We start from the raw sequence: 17,014 nt of genomic DNA on the forward strand, positions 1-17,014 counted from the left end.
AAAATTCAGTATCAAGTATATAGGAGCCAAAAGTGCAAAATATATAATCATTTCTACTTTAGCTCAGGAGTAAAAGGAAAGAACAATAAAACAATTATCAAAAAGAGAAATTATCTATTGCAAAATAAGTAAGGTTTATTTGAAATACTGTATTAAAAGTAAGGAGGTAAACAACTTAAATGCTGGTCTCTTTCTAAGAAAGAAATCTGATGAGGGTGGACTTTATTGGGAAAGAGAAGAATGGGGGAGCTTGTTCAAGTTTTTAATGTTTCTTCAGAAAGAAAAACAAAACAATATGAAATGAAATAAAGAGTGCTGTTGGAACTTGGTGTAGTAAAAATAACTTATTTGTTTTGTAGTTTATTGTCTTGGTATTTCTCACATGACCATAAAGCCAGGGCTCTATTTATGAAAATTAAATACAATAGCCAATTAAAGCAAGTGATATTAAGATGTACCTGCACCAATCATTGTTATAGGTGATTCAATGTATATCCATTCATCTGTGTATATGCCCGAGTGAACAAAGATAAGTCCATCGAAGTGAGCTTCTTGTACACCACCTAATGCATCTTCAATGGTGTCATAATACTAAAATAAGACAAAGGAACTGTTTAGAGATAAATCGATATTGAAAAAGTATACTAGCAATCAATTAGGGTGATTTTAAAATGTACCAGCATGTTTTCTCTTCCTTTGTATCTTGCTGGGTTGCTATAGAAATGTTCAGCAAATCCTGGCTTTACATGGGCTCCTTTATACTAAAATTTGAGGAAAAAAATGTTAAATTATGGTAAACTGTACTTTTTGAGCTACACCAGAGAAAGAGAGAGTTAATAACACATACTTCATTGCAAAACTCCTGGAAATAATTCATGTCATTTCAATACATAATTGTTATCAGTAGATAGGTCTAAATTTTAGGCATGTTTGTTCAAGAACAAATATAAAAAGAATTTGGTGGGAGTTAGGAAATAGACCTAATTAGAATCTTATTAAGGTGCTTCCAACTTTAACAGGCAACACTAGGCATGTGCCCTTGGTCTGAAATACATGAACTTCATTCTTAAAAAGCAGTGAACTTACTGGAATTTGCTATAAAATTGCTCAATAATGTATGAAGAATGCATTTTGTTGTTATACATTGCCGAAGCTGTGTTACTGCTTGTTTCACACACACAATTACACATTATTGCTTTACACATTACACACATTACTTTAAACACACATACACACAGCCACTGCTATAAGACAGCAAAAATAAGGAAGACTATGAATAAAATAGACTATGAATAAAATGATTTTCTAAGAATTCTCAACCTGTTGAATTAGTTATATTAATTACTATTCATTTGCTTTACTTGTATCACTTTTCTTGATTTCACAAATTATATGAGAACAGAAAGTATGCGTATTGAATACTAAAGCTTCCCATTTTTTCAATCACATTTGACTTAAATTCTAGAGTTATATTTCATTACTATTACAGGTAATCCTTCTTTATAGACTGCCTCATTTAGCAACCGTTCATAGTTATGAATGGTGATAAAAAAGTAATTTGATTACCAATCCTTGCATTTACGACCTTTGCAGGTCTGTAAAGCAAAAGAAGCTGCAATAAGGTCCTAAGTCATGGAGGTAATTAGTTTGATGAACAACAGTGTCTGGAACCAAATGTGGTCACTAAACGAAGACTACCTGTATACTATAATATAGACATACATTTATTTTCTTTATTCTCCCATACACTTTGATCAGTTCCTTCTACAGTTTTTCTATTGATATGTTCCTAATAGAACATTAAAAGGTAAAGGTTCCCCTTGGACATATGTGCTAGTCATTCCCAACTCTAGGGGGTGGTGCTCATCTCCATTTCAAAGCCAAAGAGCCAGCGTTTTCAGCGTTTAGTCATGCCAGCCATATGACTACAGAGACATCTTCGGACAGCACTGGCTCTTCGGCTTTGAAAGGGAGATGAGCACTGCCCTCTAGTCGGGAAAAACTGGCACATATGTGCAAGGGGAACCTTTGCCTTTACCTTTAATAGAACATTCTTCTCAAAATAAAAGACATTCTTTTCATTGCAGTTTAGCCCAACAGATAGTATATTGAATGCACCAAATAGCATCTTAAGAATTATATTTCATCTGCATAGAGGTGAGGAATTTTAATGTAATTTTATTGTAATGTAATGAACTGAAGCAGGGACTTAAGAAATAAAGCTATCATGTCAGTAAGAGAGAATCAAGATCTCAAAACTATAAATTGATTAAAGTGGGAAAGAAAGCAGATGAATAAATGTTAAGTAATGTTGACTGTTCTTCAGCATTTCAACCATTGTAAAAAGGCAACATAAATAAGAAGTCTTTAAAAACATATACATACAAGTTGCTGAAAGCTTTCTTTCCATGGATTTGGATGTTCATATTCTTCTGGATTTATTTGATAAAATTTACCAGGTTCAGGATGCATCATTGGACGTGTGTATTCAAATACTTCCATGTATAATCGCTTCCTGAATAAATGCATTATGAATAGAAAATTGTGAATACATTTAAGAGAACACAGATATAAACTATATAGATAAAATTATATGAAATCATAGTCATTAAGAGTAGTTTTTGATGTGAATTTCTTTGAATACAAGGGCAAACATGAACAAGGGATTAAGGTTATGGGTCTATAGAAGCATCTGGTTGAACAGAAATATTTGCTCATCAACTCTTCTTTTTTTTCCTTCACAAATTAATCATCACTTTCTACTAAAGATTCTTATATAAAAGCAAAATGTGTTGGTTTACCTGGAATTCTAAATCGAAAATTAAATTGAGTGTATCAATCAATAGTGAGTATCAATTGATACTCAGAATATGATCAATCATATTCTGAATATTATTCATAGAATTACGATGATTAATATATGAAAGAATGCATTCTGCAAATAAATATATACTGTATATTACCCAAAATGGTCCTTAAATCAATGTCTGAAGAGGTGAAACAACTAACACATTTTAGCGCTGATTCATGATTTATTCTGTTCAAATTCATTAATGTTTAGACCTAGAGCTTTTGTTTATTTTTTTAGGTGATAGCTAAAATCAAGTTTTTATGATAAATGAACTGCCCTTTTAAATATTTAGAATCCGCTAAATATTTTTATACAATTTTATTTTAATGGCTTCTTGTTTTATTTTATTTTTTCCCTGTTGCTGATTTTTTTCTATTTTACAAATCTTTGTTTAAAACATCATTCAAAAACTACACTCTTTACATCTCAGCAGGTGGCAGCATCTGGCCAATCATATTTAAGCTTGGAAACTAAATAGAAATGTAAAGGCTACACGGATATATGTCCCTAAAGTAATTAGTAGTAAAATTTGATTTAAGCAGTTTACTTAATAGTTAGTATTCAATATATATTGATATGGAGATAATCAGAACATTATTAACATAATTTTACAATGAAGACAAAATTAAAAAAAGCAAAAATCCTATTGACTATGAAGAATTCAGATTTTTTTTCTGGATTTTTTAAACAGTATTTCCACAACTCTGACTATAGAAATAGGTTTCTATTTAAACAATAGCAAAATATCTGTGATCGGCAAAATTAGACTGACAGGATGCATTAAAGAAGAGTAGTCAGACCATTTGAAGCATGTGCCAAACAAAATTTCTTGCAATTCAAATATCTATTTTCATTCAAAGTAATAAGAACCACTAACTAGGAATTCATTTTTCTTATGGTGCTTGATAACATATTTCAGAATAATTAAGAATTATCTGTTCACTTACCACAAAATTGGATCATTAGCTAGCTCACTGAAGCGTTTACATACACACGCTGCTCTACAAAGATCTTGCTCCAGCAAGTATGAAAAGATTTTCAGAACCACTTCATCAGGTAATTTTTCTTGAAGATATTGTTCTGCAGGTGCTGCTATTAAAATACAAAATGTGAATAACAGGATTGAATTGTCTGGATTATTTTTATTAAGAAAGATCATGGACACCTTGTATCTTTCTTATACTCATGAACTGACTGAAAAGATGTTATAAGAAGCAGCTTCTTATAACATAAAACATTAGCATATGAAAGCATAAAACATAGGTATGCATCAACCTTTATAAACTATAAAAATGATGATAAATTTTGAGTAAATTACAACAAACAACCATGCTTAGCAATCAATATAGGTAGTGAACAACACTGAATTTCTGATTTTTTAAATTCTTCAAATAAATATCTTTGTAACAGTCAGTCAAGAGTTTACAAAGAGAGCAACTAAATTCTTAATATTTATATTAATAATTGATATTAATACTTTTATACTAAATGGTTTGCTTAAAGTTTTGAAAATAAAAAAAATCTTCGTGTCCAATTTACTGTAGGCAGGATTTATGGGTTTTATTTTTTCTAGTTTCTCTTCCAGGCTATTGTAGTTACTTCCAGGTATAATTGGTAACTGACTGAAAAGAGGGGAGGATAGATGGGACTCTTGCTGGTACTTAAGCTGCACAGAGGCACTTTGATAGTGAGATGAACAGAACAGCAAAAAATAATAATAAAATAAAATGCATGAACAACATTAGCATTACTACAAAGACAATGTGTAGATACACATCAACCAAACTAGCATTGTGCTAGTCATTTATTCAACAGCACTGGAAATATTTCTGTGTACACTTACATCTTTGCATTATCAACCTGCAAAATAAAGCAGCATGCAACGTTCATGAAAATAGTAATCTACATTAACTTTAACTTCCTCAGAAGAATCACAGCAGTAACATAAAAACTAGGCTATCAACATGCAATTGTTAAAATCTTCTGTCTGCTATGTTTAACTGTTTCCTTTCCCCATATAATGTCATCCTGTCTAAGCCAATAATAGGGGGAACATGCTGCTGTTTTTTGTTGCAATTTGGGAAATACAATAAATTTGAGAAAACAAGCAAGGCCAATCACAAGCCAAGGAATATCAGCTCAACCAGGGTGCTTGCAACAGCCTCAAAATGACACCTCTTAAAACAACTTAAGTTGTCTCATGCTTGAAACATAACTTTAGAAAACACAATTCATGCTCAGAACACTCAAAAACAGGTGTTTTGAGGTTGGAACATTTCAAGGTTATAGTGCTGTAATCTTTACTATATCTCTAGAGGCTGAGATTTTTCTACTTCCTTATAAAACGACTCATAGGATTGCATTGTTCAGAACAGTGGTGGGTTCCGGATCCTGTTGCAACCGGTATGGTGCAATGGGGCCCGGCGTCCCCCACATGCATGCGTGCAGCACGCACGCATGTGTCCTTACCTCCGCAACGCCTCCGTGACACTCCAGCTGTTTGGCGGAGCGTCGCGCAGGTGCCGTAGGCTCTGTGTGCGTAAGCGCTGAAGAGCTCAAATACAGGTAAGGAGCTTGGGCAGGCGGGGCCTCCGGAGCACTGTATCGGAATGGTACCTGGTGCTCCCGGCAGGCACCGATTCGCCCGTACTGGGGTGTACCACCTGCAACCCACCACTAGTTCAGAAGTGCTATTAATTGCATCTATCAGTTAAAATTCTTTCTGATCTACATGGCAAACAGAACTACTTGCTATACATAGACCGTACTTCTATTTTGTTTGACATTAAAATCAGATTACTTAAAACAAAGAGGTCTAAAGTCAACATCCTAATTGCTTTCCATTTAAAAAATTCAAAGGAAACATGGAAGACTATTTTTTTTTACATAGCACTCCATCACATACAACAGGGATTACCTGATAAATCCTGTAATTTTCCAGATACTCTAGCACGTTTTGCTCGATGGCCGAAATTTTCTGTAGCTGAAGTAGAAGCACCCTGAGAAGAAAAAAGTGAAAACATTTAAGCAGTTCTTTTAGCTACTAGATTCAGTCAAGCATCCCAACCCATCTTCTTCAAATTTTTATTGGTATTTGTATTCTTACATATGCTCCCTTCACAAAACTCTCTGGATTAGATTATGCCCACAGTTGTTATTTATCTATTCCAAAAAGTTTTTTTTAAAAAAAAAAATACCTCCATATTGCTCTTTGCAGGACAAGCTGTTCTTTTAGGTAAAAGAGTTTTTCTGCGAAGTTGGTATGGACTATTTTGTGCACCAGGACCCGATTCTTCTGCAACCATATCTGCAGGTACATCATCATCTACCAAGAAACAAAGTACACATAATAGATTGTCACACAAAAATAACATATTATTTTATTACAATAGGAAAACTTTTCTGGTTGTAATTATAGAAAGTCAAAACTGATATATTAATGCAGTTATCTGTCACATGTCCATTTTAGTTACATATTATGCTGCATATTTATATTTTATATAATATTAGTAAACATTACTGCACTGTATTCATATATTTTAAACTTTTAAAATCCTTATATTATCAGAGAAATACACTACAAATAAACTGTAGAATATTTCAATTGCAGTAATAAAAGATTTTTAGCTCTTCGGAACCCTTTAGATACCACAAAAATGGTTTTGGTGCAGTAGTTGAATAGAAGGGACCTTGGAGGTCTTCTAGTCTTGCCCCCTGCTCAAGCAGGAGAACCTACACTATTTCAGATAAGTGGCTGTCTAGCCTCTTTTTAAAAACCTCCAGTGATGGAGCGTCCACAATTTCTGAAGGCAAGCTGTTCCACTGGTTAATTGTCCTGTTAGGAAGTTTCTCCTTAATTCCACGTTGCTTCTCTCTTTGATTAGTTTCCAACCATTGTTTCTTGTCCTGCCCTCTGATGCTTTGTAGCATAATTTGACCTCTTCTTTCTGGCAACCCCTCAAATACTGGAATACTGCTATCATATCACCCCTAATTCTTCTTTTTTCTAGACTAGCTAAGCGCAAAAATAGGTAAGTAAAAGCTACTCTGCTAGTCTTGATTTTTTCTTGAAAAGCCAGAAATTCTGAAACAAATGAATAATTCTGATATAAGGAAATGTCTCCAAGTTGGTCACAGTAAATCAGCGATCTAACATTTCAAGCTGAGTATTGCCCTGCAGCAGTTTGCAATAGAATATACACAATGATATACCTCAGGTTAACTGATCTACTGAGCGCTCACATAGGCAATACAAAAGTTGGGAGCACAAGATTTTCCTGTTCTTAATTCACAAATATATATTAAAACTAATTTTTCCCCAGAGAACATTGTAGTCTTCTAGTCTTTTATGCAGTCTGCAGTGAAACAGATGGCAGTCTCAAATTTGTAGGATCCAATCTGGGTTGGTCACTAGGACCAGCGGTTTAGTGAGAGAGAAGTTGTCTAAGGATATGGACCAACCCGAGTCTGAAAGCTCAGAAGACTAAACCTCTGGTGACCAACCCAGACTGGATCTTGTGACATTATCCTGGAACACATATATTTGTCTTGATTCATGACTCTCAATTTTTGCAATTATTTTAAATTATTAATTAATTAATTTTAATTCAAAGAAGTATATTGTACACTTAAGGTTTCAAAGATGCTGATTACTTTCCATTTGCAATTATGTATGTTGGTTTAAAATGTAACTTGTTATTAATAGGTGAATCAGTGTATATTTATAAACACAACATCTCATTTGAATTGTGCATCTTTCACTATTAACTATTAAGTTAAAATGGGCAAGAAAATGGTAAGTGAGCACCCTAGCTGAGTTCAAATCACCAGGACCAGCTAAATTATATCCCAAGGTTCTGAAGGAAGTAGCAGACGTGATTTCAGAACCACTGAATTATATCTTTCAGAGATCCTGGAGCACCAGGGAAATACCAAAGGACTGGAAAAGAGTTAATGCAGTTCCCATCTTTAAAAGAAAAAAAAATGTGGGGGAGGGGGGATAATATATCCAGGAAACTATAGACCTATCAGCCTGACCTCAATACCTGGGAAGATTCTGGAAAAGATAATCAAGCAACAAACCACAAACACCTACAGCCAAACAAAGTCATAGTCAAAAACCAACATCTGGCATGATCTGTTTGTCGAAAACAGATCATGCCAGACAAATCTTATTGCATTCTTTGATAAAATTAGTGCACCAGAGAATTGCTGTGGATATAATTTACTTGGACTTCAATAAAACATTTGATAAAGTAGACCACAACTAACTACTTGATAAGATAGAAAAATGTGGGTTAGAACAGCATCACCATCAGATGGATTCATAACTGGCTGACCAACTGCACTCAATATGTAATCCTCAATGGAAGTGCATCTCCATGAAAGGAAGTATGCAGTGGGATACCCCAAGGCTCTAGTTTAAGCTCAGTACTCAACATTTTCATCAATTATTTTGGATGGGGAAATAGATGAGAAACTCATCAAATTTGCAGACGACACCAAGCTAGCAGGAATAGCCAAAACTCCAGAAGATAGGCTTAAGATACAGAAGAATCTTGACAGACTTGGACAGTTATCTAACACAAAATGAAATTCAACAGTAAAAAAGGTTTTACATTTAGGCAAGACAAACATAATGTACAGTATAGGTGGTACCTGACTCAATAGTAGTAACTGTGAGAGGGATCCTAGAGTCCATGTGAGCAATTACTTAAATATAAGCCAGCAGTGTGCTGTAGCTGCCAAAAAAGCCAACACAGTTCTAGGCTGCATTAACAGAGGGATAGAATCAAGATCACATGAAGTGTTAATACCATTTTATAATGCACTTGGAATATTGCATCCAGTTTTGGTCGCTGCAATGTAAAAAGATGTTGAAACGCTAGAAAGATTGCAAAGAAAAGCAACAAAAGATGATTAGAGGACTGTAGCCTAAAACATATAAATAACGGTTGCTGGGATTTCATTTAATGAAAAGAAGGACTAGGGGTGACATGACAGTAGTTCCAATATCTCAAGGATTGCCACAAAGAAGATGGAGTCAAGCTATTCTCCAAAGCACCTGAAGGCAGGAAAAGAAGCAGTGGATGGAAACTAATCAAGGAGAGAAGCAACCTAGAATTAAAGAGAAAATTCCTGATAGTTAGGACAATTAATCAGTGAAACAACTTGCCTCCAGAAGTTGTGAATGCTCCAACACTGGAAGTTTTTAAAAAGAGATTGGACAACCATTTGTCTGAAATGATGTAGGGTTTCCTGCCTAAGCAAAGCGGGGCGGGGTGGAGTTGTTGGACCAGAATAACTCCAAGGTCTGTTCCAACTTTGTTATTCTGTTCTGTTATTAATTACTACAATAATGCTAATGCAAAAACAAAGAAATTCTATATTTTGAAATCCAGGACTTGTTACTGATGGACTATATAAAAGGAGATTATTATAATAATTATAATATTGTATTGTATTGATTAATCTTGATTTGTCTGTTATTCAGAATAAAAAAAAGGTATGCAAAATGTTCTGTCTTGCTAATATAAGTCATTGCATCTATGTTCCTAAAGGTAAGAACTCCATTATCATAATGTTACAGCTAGAAAGGAAGCTAAATGTTACCAAGCATTTAACGTTACAGTGATGCATAAAATGGCCTGGTAAAAATACAGGTAGTCCTCAATGTACAAACACAATTGAGTACAAAATTTTCATTGTAAAGCAAGGCAGTTATTAAGTGAATTTTGCCCCATTTTACATTCTCTGCCACAGTTGTTAAATGAATCACTGCAATTGCTAAGTGAATCATGCGATCTTTAAGTGAATCTCGTTTCCCCCATTGACTTTGCTTGTTAGAAGCCAACTGGGAAGATTACAAATAGTGATCCCATAACTCCAGCATCACGCGAGATGGCAAGTGCCCACATTTTGATCATGTGACCATGGGAATGCTGTAAGGGTCATATGTGTGAAAACCGGTCAATAAATCACTTTTTTCAGTGCCATTGCAATTTCAAATGATTGTAAATTGAGAATTATCTGAACAATATAATCCACAGTGTAGGTAGTGGCCATCCTATAACTGTAATAGAGCCTGCTGGTTGTAAAATGGATCATCAACATGACTGACCTAATTACATCATTTTATTCCGGTGGTCATTAAGCGACTGACATGATTATAAAGTGCTCATCACAGTAATTAAGCAAACACTGCAGTCATTAAGGAAAAAGGTTGAAAATAAAAATGAAGACTGATTGCGGAGTGCCCAGCATGCAATCATGCAATGGGGGTGGGTGGGGGATGCCAGTGTAACGCTGGAGCCAGGTTGCAAATAGTCCCAGGTAGATCTATCCTAACTTCCAAATGCCACTAAGTGACCTGCTATAAGTCAAAGACTATCTGTAATATAAACAAAATGTCTACAAAAAAAATTAAATTAAAACTAAAATAATAACATAAATAACATATAAATGAGCAAATAATATCAGAATAATATATATTATGTATCTGTAATCAACAGCAACAGAGGTAGCATCTCCACCTCCATATTCTGTCTGAAAATACTCAGTTTTCATTAACTTCTATAAAGACAACAACATGGGGGCATGTCTGATTTTTGGATGAAGGCTGCTTCACAGATCAGGTGTACCAAGTACCAAGAGAAAATATCAGAGCTAACAAAGCATCTTGCTTACATAAACAGCAACTCTTATCTTGCTTGGGTTCAACTGTAACCTGTTTCATCCCATCTCTGACAGTTTCAAGAAACAGATAAACATCTCTTGAACAGCTTCAGGTAGTAATGTACACTGATGGTATCATACCCTACTCTCAGATAGCCTTCTCTAGCAACTTTATGTAAATATTAAACATATTATGCACATATTATATCTCAAGTCACTTTGCATTCCTGAAACATCTCCTTCCCAGTTGTTTTTGCTCACCCATGTTCTAGTGAAGGACTTTATGAAAATATAGTAAAACATCTGGAACAAAGGATTCAAAACAAAAGGCGAAAATGGAGAGAATGTTACCAACATAGAAGGCTTTTTCAAAAACATGAAAAAATATTTCTTTATAACTAGGACACAGAACATCTTAAAGATGTAAACCTTTTTGTTGTTGCGTGCCAAAAGCGCACACACGCACTCAACAGCATGCGTACATAACCGCACCCATAATGAAATCCGCATGCAACACCCCCTGTGCATCCCACCCCCTGCACATGCACCCCCGCACCCCATTTTGGGCCTAATAGGCCTCTGTGCAGTCTCCTGGGAACAAAAATGGGCCACGGGTGGATGCATCGCACCTTCCGCGCATGCACTCGTGTCTCCCCCATGAGCCCTGCACCACACGCATGCATAGCAGAGACCCAAAAATCAGCTGGCTGGCAGGAGGTACGTGTGCATGTGCAGTGGAGCTGGGCTGAGGCAACAGCTTGCATGCCCGTAGAGAGGGCTCCACGTGCCACCTGTAGCACGCGTGCCATAGGTTCGCCATCACAGTTGTTGAGTATCTGAATTGAATTACAGCACTGAATTTGAATAGATTACATCTACCTTCTTCCAACAAAATGTAATATGCTAACTGATAAATGAACTCTTTCTTAAATCATTAATAACAAAACAATAATGAATTTCACTTTCTAAACCCACATTTATCTCTACGTTTCAATGGAAATAAATACCAGCAGAATTAATTTGATCAAAACCAAAAGAGTACTATTTGGTGGACTGAAATTTATACTCAATTCTCACTTTGAACTTCTTAGATTCTGAAAATAGAATGTTTACATTAATTGAAAAAAGGCATTCAGTGTTTACTTCATACACAAGGAATTCGGGAAAAATAGGAAACAAATATGATTACAGATAGTCCTTGGGTTGCAACCACTTGCCCAGTGACTGTTCAAACATATAATGGCATTGAACAAGGGGGACTCATAACCCATCCTCAGAAATTGTAGCCATGTCAGCATCCCTATGGCCACAGGATGCTTGGCAACTGGCCCTCACAACTATTGCAGCATCCTACAGTTATGTGATCACTATTTACATCCTTCCCTGCTGGCAGGGGGAAGCAAAGTCAATTGGGAAGCTGGAAGAAAGTCACAAGCCACCCCTGCAAATAGCTCTTACTGCTTTTTTTTCCTGAGGAGCTGCAAGACGGCATGGAAATCACATACTCCTTAGCGCTCTTCAGTCTACACTTCAATGCCCCAAGATCCCCACAATCCCTGCCCACACTCTATAATATCCATGACAGCCACTTACCCACACATACTCCATAGCATCCATTACACTCCCTGCTCAGCTGTACTTCCTAACACCTACCCACAGCAATCACCCATTGGCCTATTTACCCTGGGATATGGTTTTAACACCTCTTCCCATGTCACAGTCACGTGAAGTCCTTATTTAACAACCTGTTGGTCTTTGGTTAACTACAGAAATGGTGATGACTAGGATTGCCATCAATAAGTAACATGCTCATATAACATCACACTTTACAAGTGTATTACTTAGCAATGGAATTTCCAGGCTCAATTCTTGTCATAACCTAAGCGCTACATATAGTATTATACTCCGATATCAAGATTATGAAAATCATCTGAATTCTTCAACATATGAAAGTAGCCAGTCAAAGGGAAATAGCATTCCAAATTGTGTGCTGAATCGACAGTCAAATAAATTCAATACACAAACAAATAGTCACCAACATTAATACAAATACACACACACACACGTATTTGTGTGTTTGTGTACACACACACACACGAACTGACTTTAACAATGCTACCATAAAGCACTGCTGTGAAATATCTAATTATAATCTGGAAGAAACTCCTTCCTTTTTTCTTCAATAATTTTCCATCTTTCCTTGAATATTCTTCATCTCAGGTGCAGCATTTTTTCACTAAGGAGCCCTGGGGGGCGGAAATCCCCCCTATAAGACAGCCTCTGGGAAAAACTGGGCTTTTACGTCTTTTAATATGTTATAATAAATTCTCTTTACATTTACAATATTTTCTGTATAAAGCCAAAATACACTTTTGTAGACTAGGTTGTAGTAGTTAAGTGAACTTAATGGAAAGTTATACCTATTGGTATTTAATTTCTTTAGATTTATCAAAGCAGTGCATGAAAGATAGGCCAAACAGAATGAAAATTTGCTACTAACTAAATGAGTTAAGCAAATCCTGTATCATAATTGGACTGGGGAATAAGGATTTTAATGCTAAATTTGTCCAACTGATGCAGCATATAAATATTGTTATACATATGCAGGCAAACACCAGCTAGGAAATGTTAAAACCTTCACTTTATATTTGCTAATATGTTGCCATTCTGGCAACAACTGTAAAGTTATTTTATTTACAGCTAGTTCCACTGTACAATCTTTCTGTAATTTTAAGAAAATGCACTCTGTGATTTACATCCATATTCATTATTACATATTTAAGAAAACAATAATTTTCTTGTATTACTTATACATTAAATTAGCATCTTGTTTTACCTTTTTAAAAAACTATATGAATACTAAATTCAGTACACCTCAAGAATGCTGACACAACTATTTTATATCATGAAGATTTCACCAAGTAGGGCCCCAGAGATAGCTTCAAATCCGAAGCCAAAAAGGGCTGGTTGAAAGAGCTGCCTCTCAAGAGGAACTGATCTGCTTCAGAGAGGTGCAGAAACAGCCAAAATTCTGGCAATTACAGCTCTGTTGCAGCACCCCATCAAAGGAGTTTCCTTCCAGGCACAGAGGGAAGCTGAACTCCGTTTGTGGGTGCAGAATCGGGCCCAAACCCTGACGATTTCACTCATGTTCCTACACTCCAGTAAAGAAGTTCCCTTCTGTGTATGGAGGAGAGCTGATCTCTTTTGGCAGTTCTTTCAGTCAGTCACCGGTAAGGAGGAGCCAAAATCCAAGCAAATATAGTGGAGAGTCAATGTGGTAAGAGAGGAGTGCCTTAGGAAAGAGAGAGAGGCCCTGGGCGGCCAGCCACAGGGTGCGCACAAGTGCCTCTCTGCTTAGAGGCTTAAAATCCTACTTGGATTTGTTGAGCAAAGGAGTCACATGATATGTCGCTTAATAACCACTTTGTGGTAAGTATATACAGTGATTTTGTAACAAAAGTAATGCTAGAATTAACAAATTCAATTTGCTATACCCATAGTTACATAATCAATTACTGTACTTGTTTATCATATTAAGAAACATTTGATAAAAGGTAATTCTACATATAGCACAATGGAAGTAAGCTGAGACTAATAAAATCTGGACTTATACAGAAGACTTGTAATTCCAGAATAAGTAGTTCAAAAGCAAGATAATTAATTTGCCATTATCTAGTTTATATTTCCTCAGAATAAACCTATATAATTCCTTGGTTGTTATGACAATAAAAATATACTGGTTTCTCATATTATTATTATTGTTGTTATTATTATTATTATTATTATTATTGTTATTTGTATCTTTTCATTTATTTTTTTCTCTTTAAAAGGTTTTTATTTTCCATTTTTTCATTTTCATACACTCACATACTGTGCATAGCCAACACCATACAACATTAAACAATAATCGCAGCAATTCCTCTTGTCAACAATACCCCCCAAAATAGAAACCCAATATACCTCTTCCACTCTCTGTACACCTCTTTCTTCCACCCCCCTCCAACTTTCTATCTTCCCTCCATCATCCCCCTCTACCCTACTTCCCCTCCCCCTCTACCACTCCTCTCTCCCGATCCACTCCCTCCCTTCCTTCTCACCCTCCCTCCCATCCTCTCTCCCACCCTCTTTACCCATCTTTCTTCTATCCCTCTCCTCCTCCCTTTGGTGTATTTCCAATATATGTCAATGTACTTAACTTATCCTATTTTTACAGAGAAATTAAAGAAAAACAGTATACATGTGAAATCGTGTTACATTGAAATCTAACACATTGTAGTATATATCCCTCCCTCCCCCCACCCTCCCCCCCAACACCCCACCTCCCCCCCCCGACTTCCCAGAGCCCGTACACGGTATAGATTTTTAACAAACACAGTCTAAAATATGTTGAGAAAAAAGAAATTAAAAAAGGGTTAATAACATCTCTACATTGATCTTAGCTTCTTCTTGCTACGCTAACTTTGAACAGTTTAAATCATTCCTGATCTTAAGCATAGGCTATCTGGAATTTCTTAGTCCCATATTTGTTTTGTATATAATCAATCTATTTTTTCCAGTCTCGTTTATATCTCTCATTTGAATGATCTTTAAGATATGCCGATATTTTAGCCATCTCGGCTAAATTTGTAACTTTCAATGTCCATTCTTGAGTTGTAGGCAAGTCTTCCTTCTTCCAGTATTGCGCCACCAACAGTCTTACTGCCATTATTAGGTGCAGAATCAAGTTAGTCTCTACCACCGTAAAGTCAGTACTTATGCCTAGTAAAAATAACTGAGGAGTAAACTTTATCCTTCTTTCTCATATTATTTAAGATAACAATTTAAAATACTAACTGGATGAGAAACAATGGAAAAAGACCGTTGTCTTACCTGAACAGTCGTTCTATGTGCGCTGCGGGAGAGTTCAAGCATGGGTTATCTTCTGTCTTATTTGGCCAGAGACTGAGAAGTTAAAAGCTTTGGCCATGCCTCTTCCTTTGGCGATTCCTTTTTTTGATGGAGTGGATCTAGAAGACACAATGTCTCAGATGAATCGACCAACTCCTGACACTGGACCAGAAGGCCACAGGGTGGGACTCTCCTGCAGCGCACATAGAACGACTGTTCAGGTAAGACAATGTTCTTTCTCCTGTGTGCTACTTGGAGAGTCCAAGCATGGGACATACCCAAGCAATGTCTCAAGGGAGGGAAACAGGCTGGTCCAGGGTCCCCATGTCTGTGTGAACACTTTGTAGCACTCATCTCCCAAACGAAGCCTCAGCGAAACAAACATGTCCAGTCTGTAATTCCTGACAAAGGCTGTTGGAGAGGCCCAGGTTGCCACCCTGCAAATCTCCTTGATTGATGCTTGCATTTTCCAAGCAGCTGCCATGGCCACGCTTTTGGTTGAATGAGCCATAATGCACCCTGGCAAGGACCTGGCCTGCTGATCATAGGCCATTGCAATACAAGCTTGTATCCAGAGACTAATGGTGGATGGTGTTACCTTCTTCCCCATGGATGTTGGCTGAAAGGAAATGCACAGAGATTCTCTCTGTCTGAAGGAGGCTGTTGTCCTAATGTATCTTTGGAAAGCTCATCACATATCCAAGGTATGCCATCACCGTTCCCGAGGATAAGCAGGTCTTGGGCAAAACTCCTGGGCCTTGTGGAACCAGGAGTTGACTTTGGGAATGAAGGCTGGATCCAACCGCAAGATAACTGTTGGGGTGGAAAATGCAAAGGTCCTCCCTCACAGAGAGGGCTGCCAGCTCAGAAATCCTCCTGGCAGAAGTGATAGCTACAAGGAAGGCAACCTTGAATGTTAACAGTCAGAGACTAGTAGACTTCAATGGCTCAAAGGGAGGAGAAGGGAGGGCCTGTAGAACCAGTGAAAGGTCCCAAGTGGGATATCTATGTATCATAGGGGGTTTCAGATTAGTTGCCCCCTTCAGAAAACTGTGAGTCCTCTAGTGGTGGGCAAGGGACTGCAGATCGTCATATTTTAAAATTCTGGACAAAGCAGCCACTTGTCTGTGGAGAGTGTTGGGGGATAGCCCCCTATTAAGTCCCTCCTGAAGGAAGTCTAAAATTTGTGGGACTGATGCCGAAGATGGAACTATTCTTCCTTTGGCGCACCATCAGCAGAATGTGGCCCAAGTTGCGTTGTAGATTCAGTTCATGGAAGGCTGCCTGGAGGCTAGTATAGTTTGGATCACCCTGTCAGAGAGGTGATCTGCTCTCAGGATCTCCCTATGAAATGCCAGAAGGTCAACTGGAGCCACTGAGGCTCTGGTTAAGGGAGATCCTGTGCTGGGGTATCCTCTGGGGGGAGATACAGACAGACCTTTCAGATCGGCAAACCATAGTCTCCTGGGCCAGTGAGGAGCCATGAGAAGAACCTCCGACCCCTCTGACAACACTTTCCTGAGACCCTCGCGATGAGGGGAAGGTGAGGGAAGGTATACAAGAGGCCGGAAGGTCCTGGGCAGTGTAGAGCATTGGTTC

General features: G+C 37.0%; 1 protein-coding gene across 2 annotated transcripts in view; it reads right to left on the reverse strand.

Annotated features, from left to right (window-relative positions):
• FBXO11 (F-box protein 11) overlaps nt 1-17,014 on the reverse strand; it is a 73,865-nt gene that overhangs the window by 17,841 nt on the left and 39,010 nt on the right. For both annotated transcript variants that reach the window (XM_032216426.1, XM_032216427.1), the window contains exons 2-7: nt 6,049-6,176; nt 5,769-5,850; nt 3,799-3,943; nt 2,386-2,515; nt 678-761; nt 459-591 (exon numbers count right to left, since the gene is read on the reverse strand). In XM_032216426.1, coding sequence (XP_032072317.1) covers nt 459-591; nt 678-761; nt 2,386-2,515; nt 3,799-3,943; nt 5,769-5,850; nt 6,049-6,176 — 702 coding nt within the window. The remainder of the gene's footprint in view (nt 1-458; nt 592-677; nt 762-2,385; nt 2,516-3,798; nt 3,944-5,768; nt 5,851-6,048; nt 6,177-17,014) is intronic.

The sequence above is a fragment of the Thamnophis elegans genome, chromosome 4, assembly GCF_009769535.1.
Source record: "Thamnophis elegans isolate rThaEle1 chromosome 4, rThaEle1.pri, whole genome shotgun sequence".
Taxonomy (NCBI): domain Eukaryota; kingdom Metazoa; phylum Chordata; class Lepidosauria; order Squamata; family Colubridae; genus Thamnophis; species Thamnophis elegans.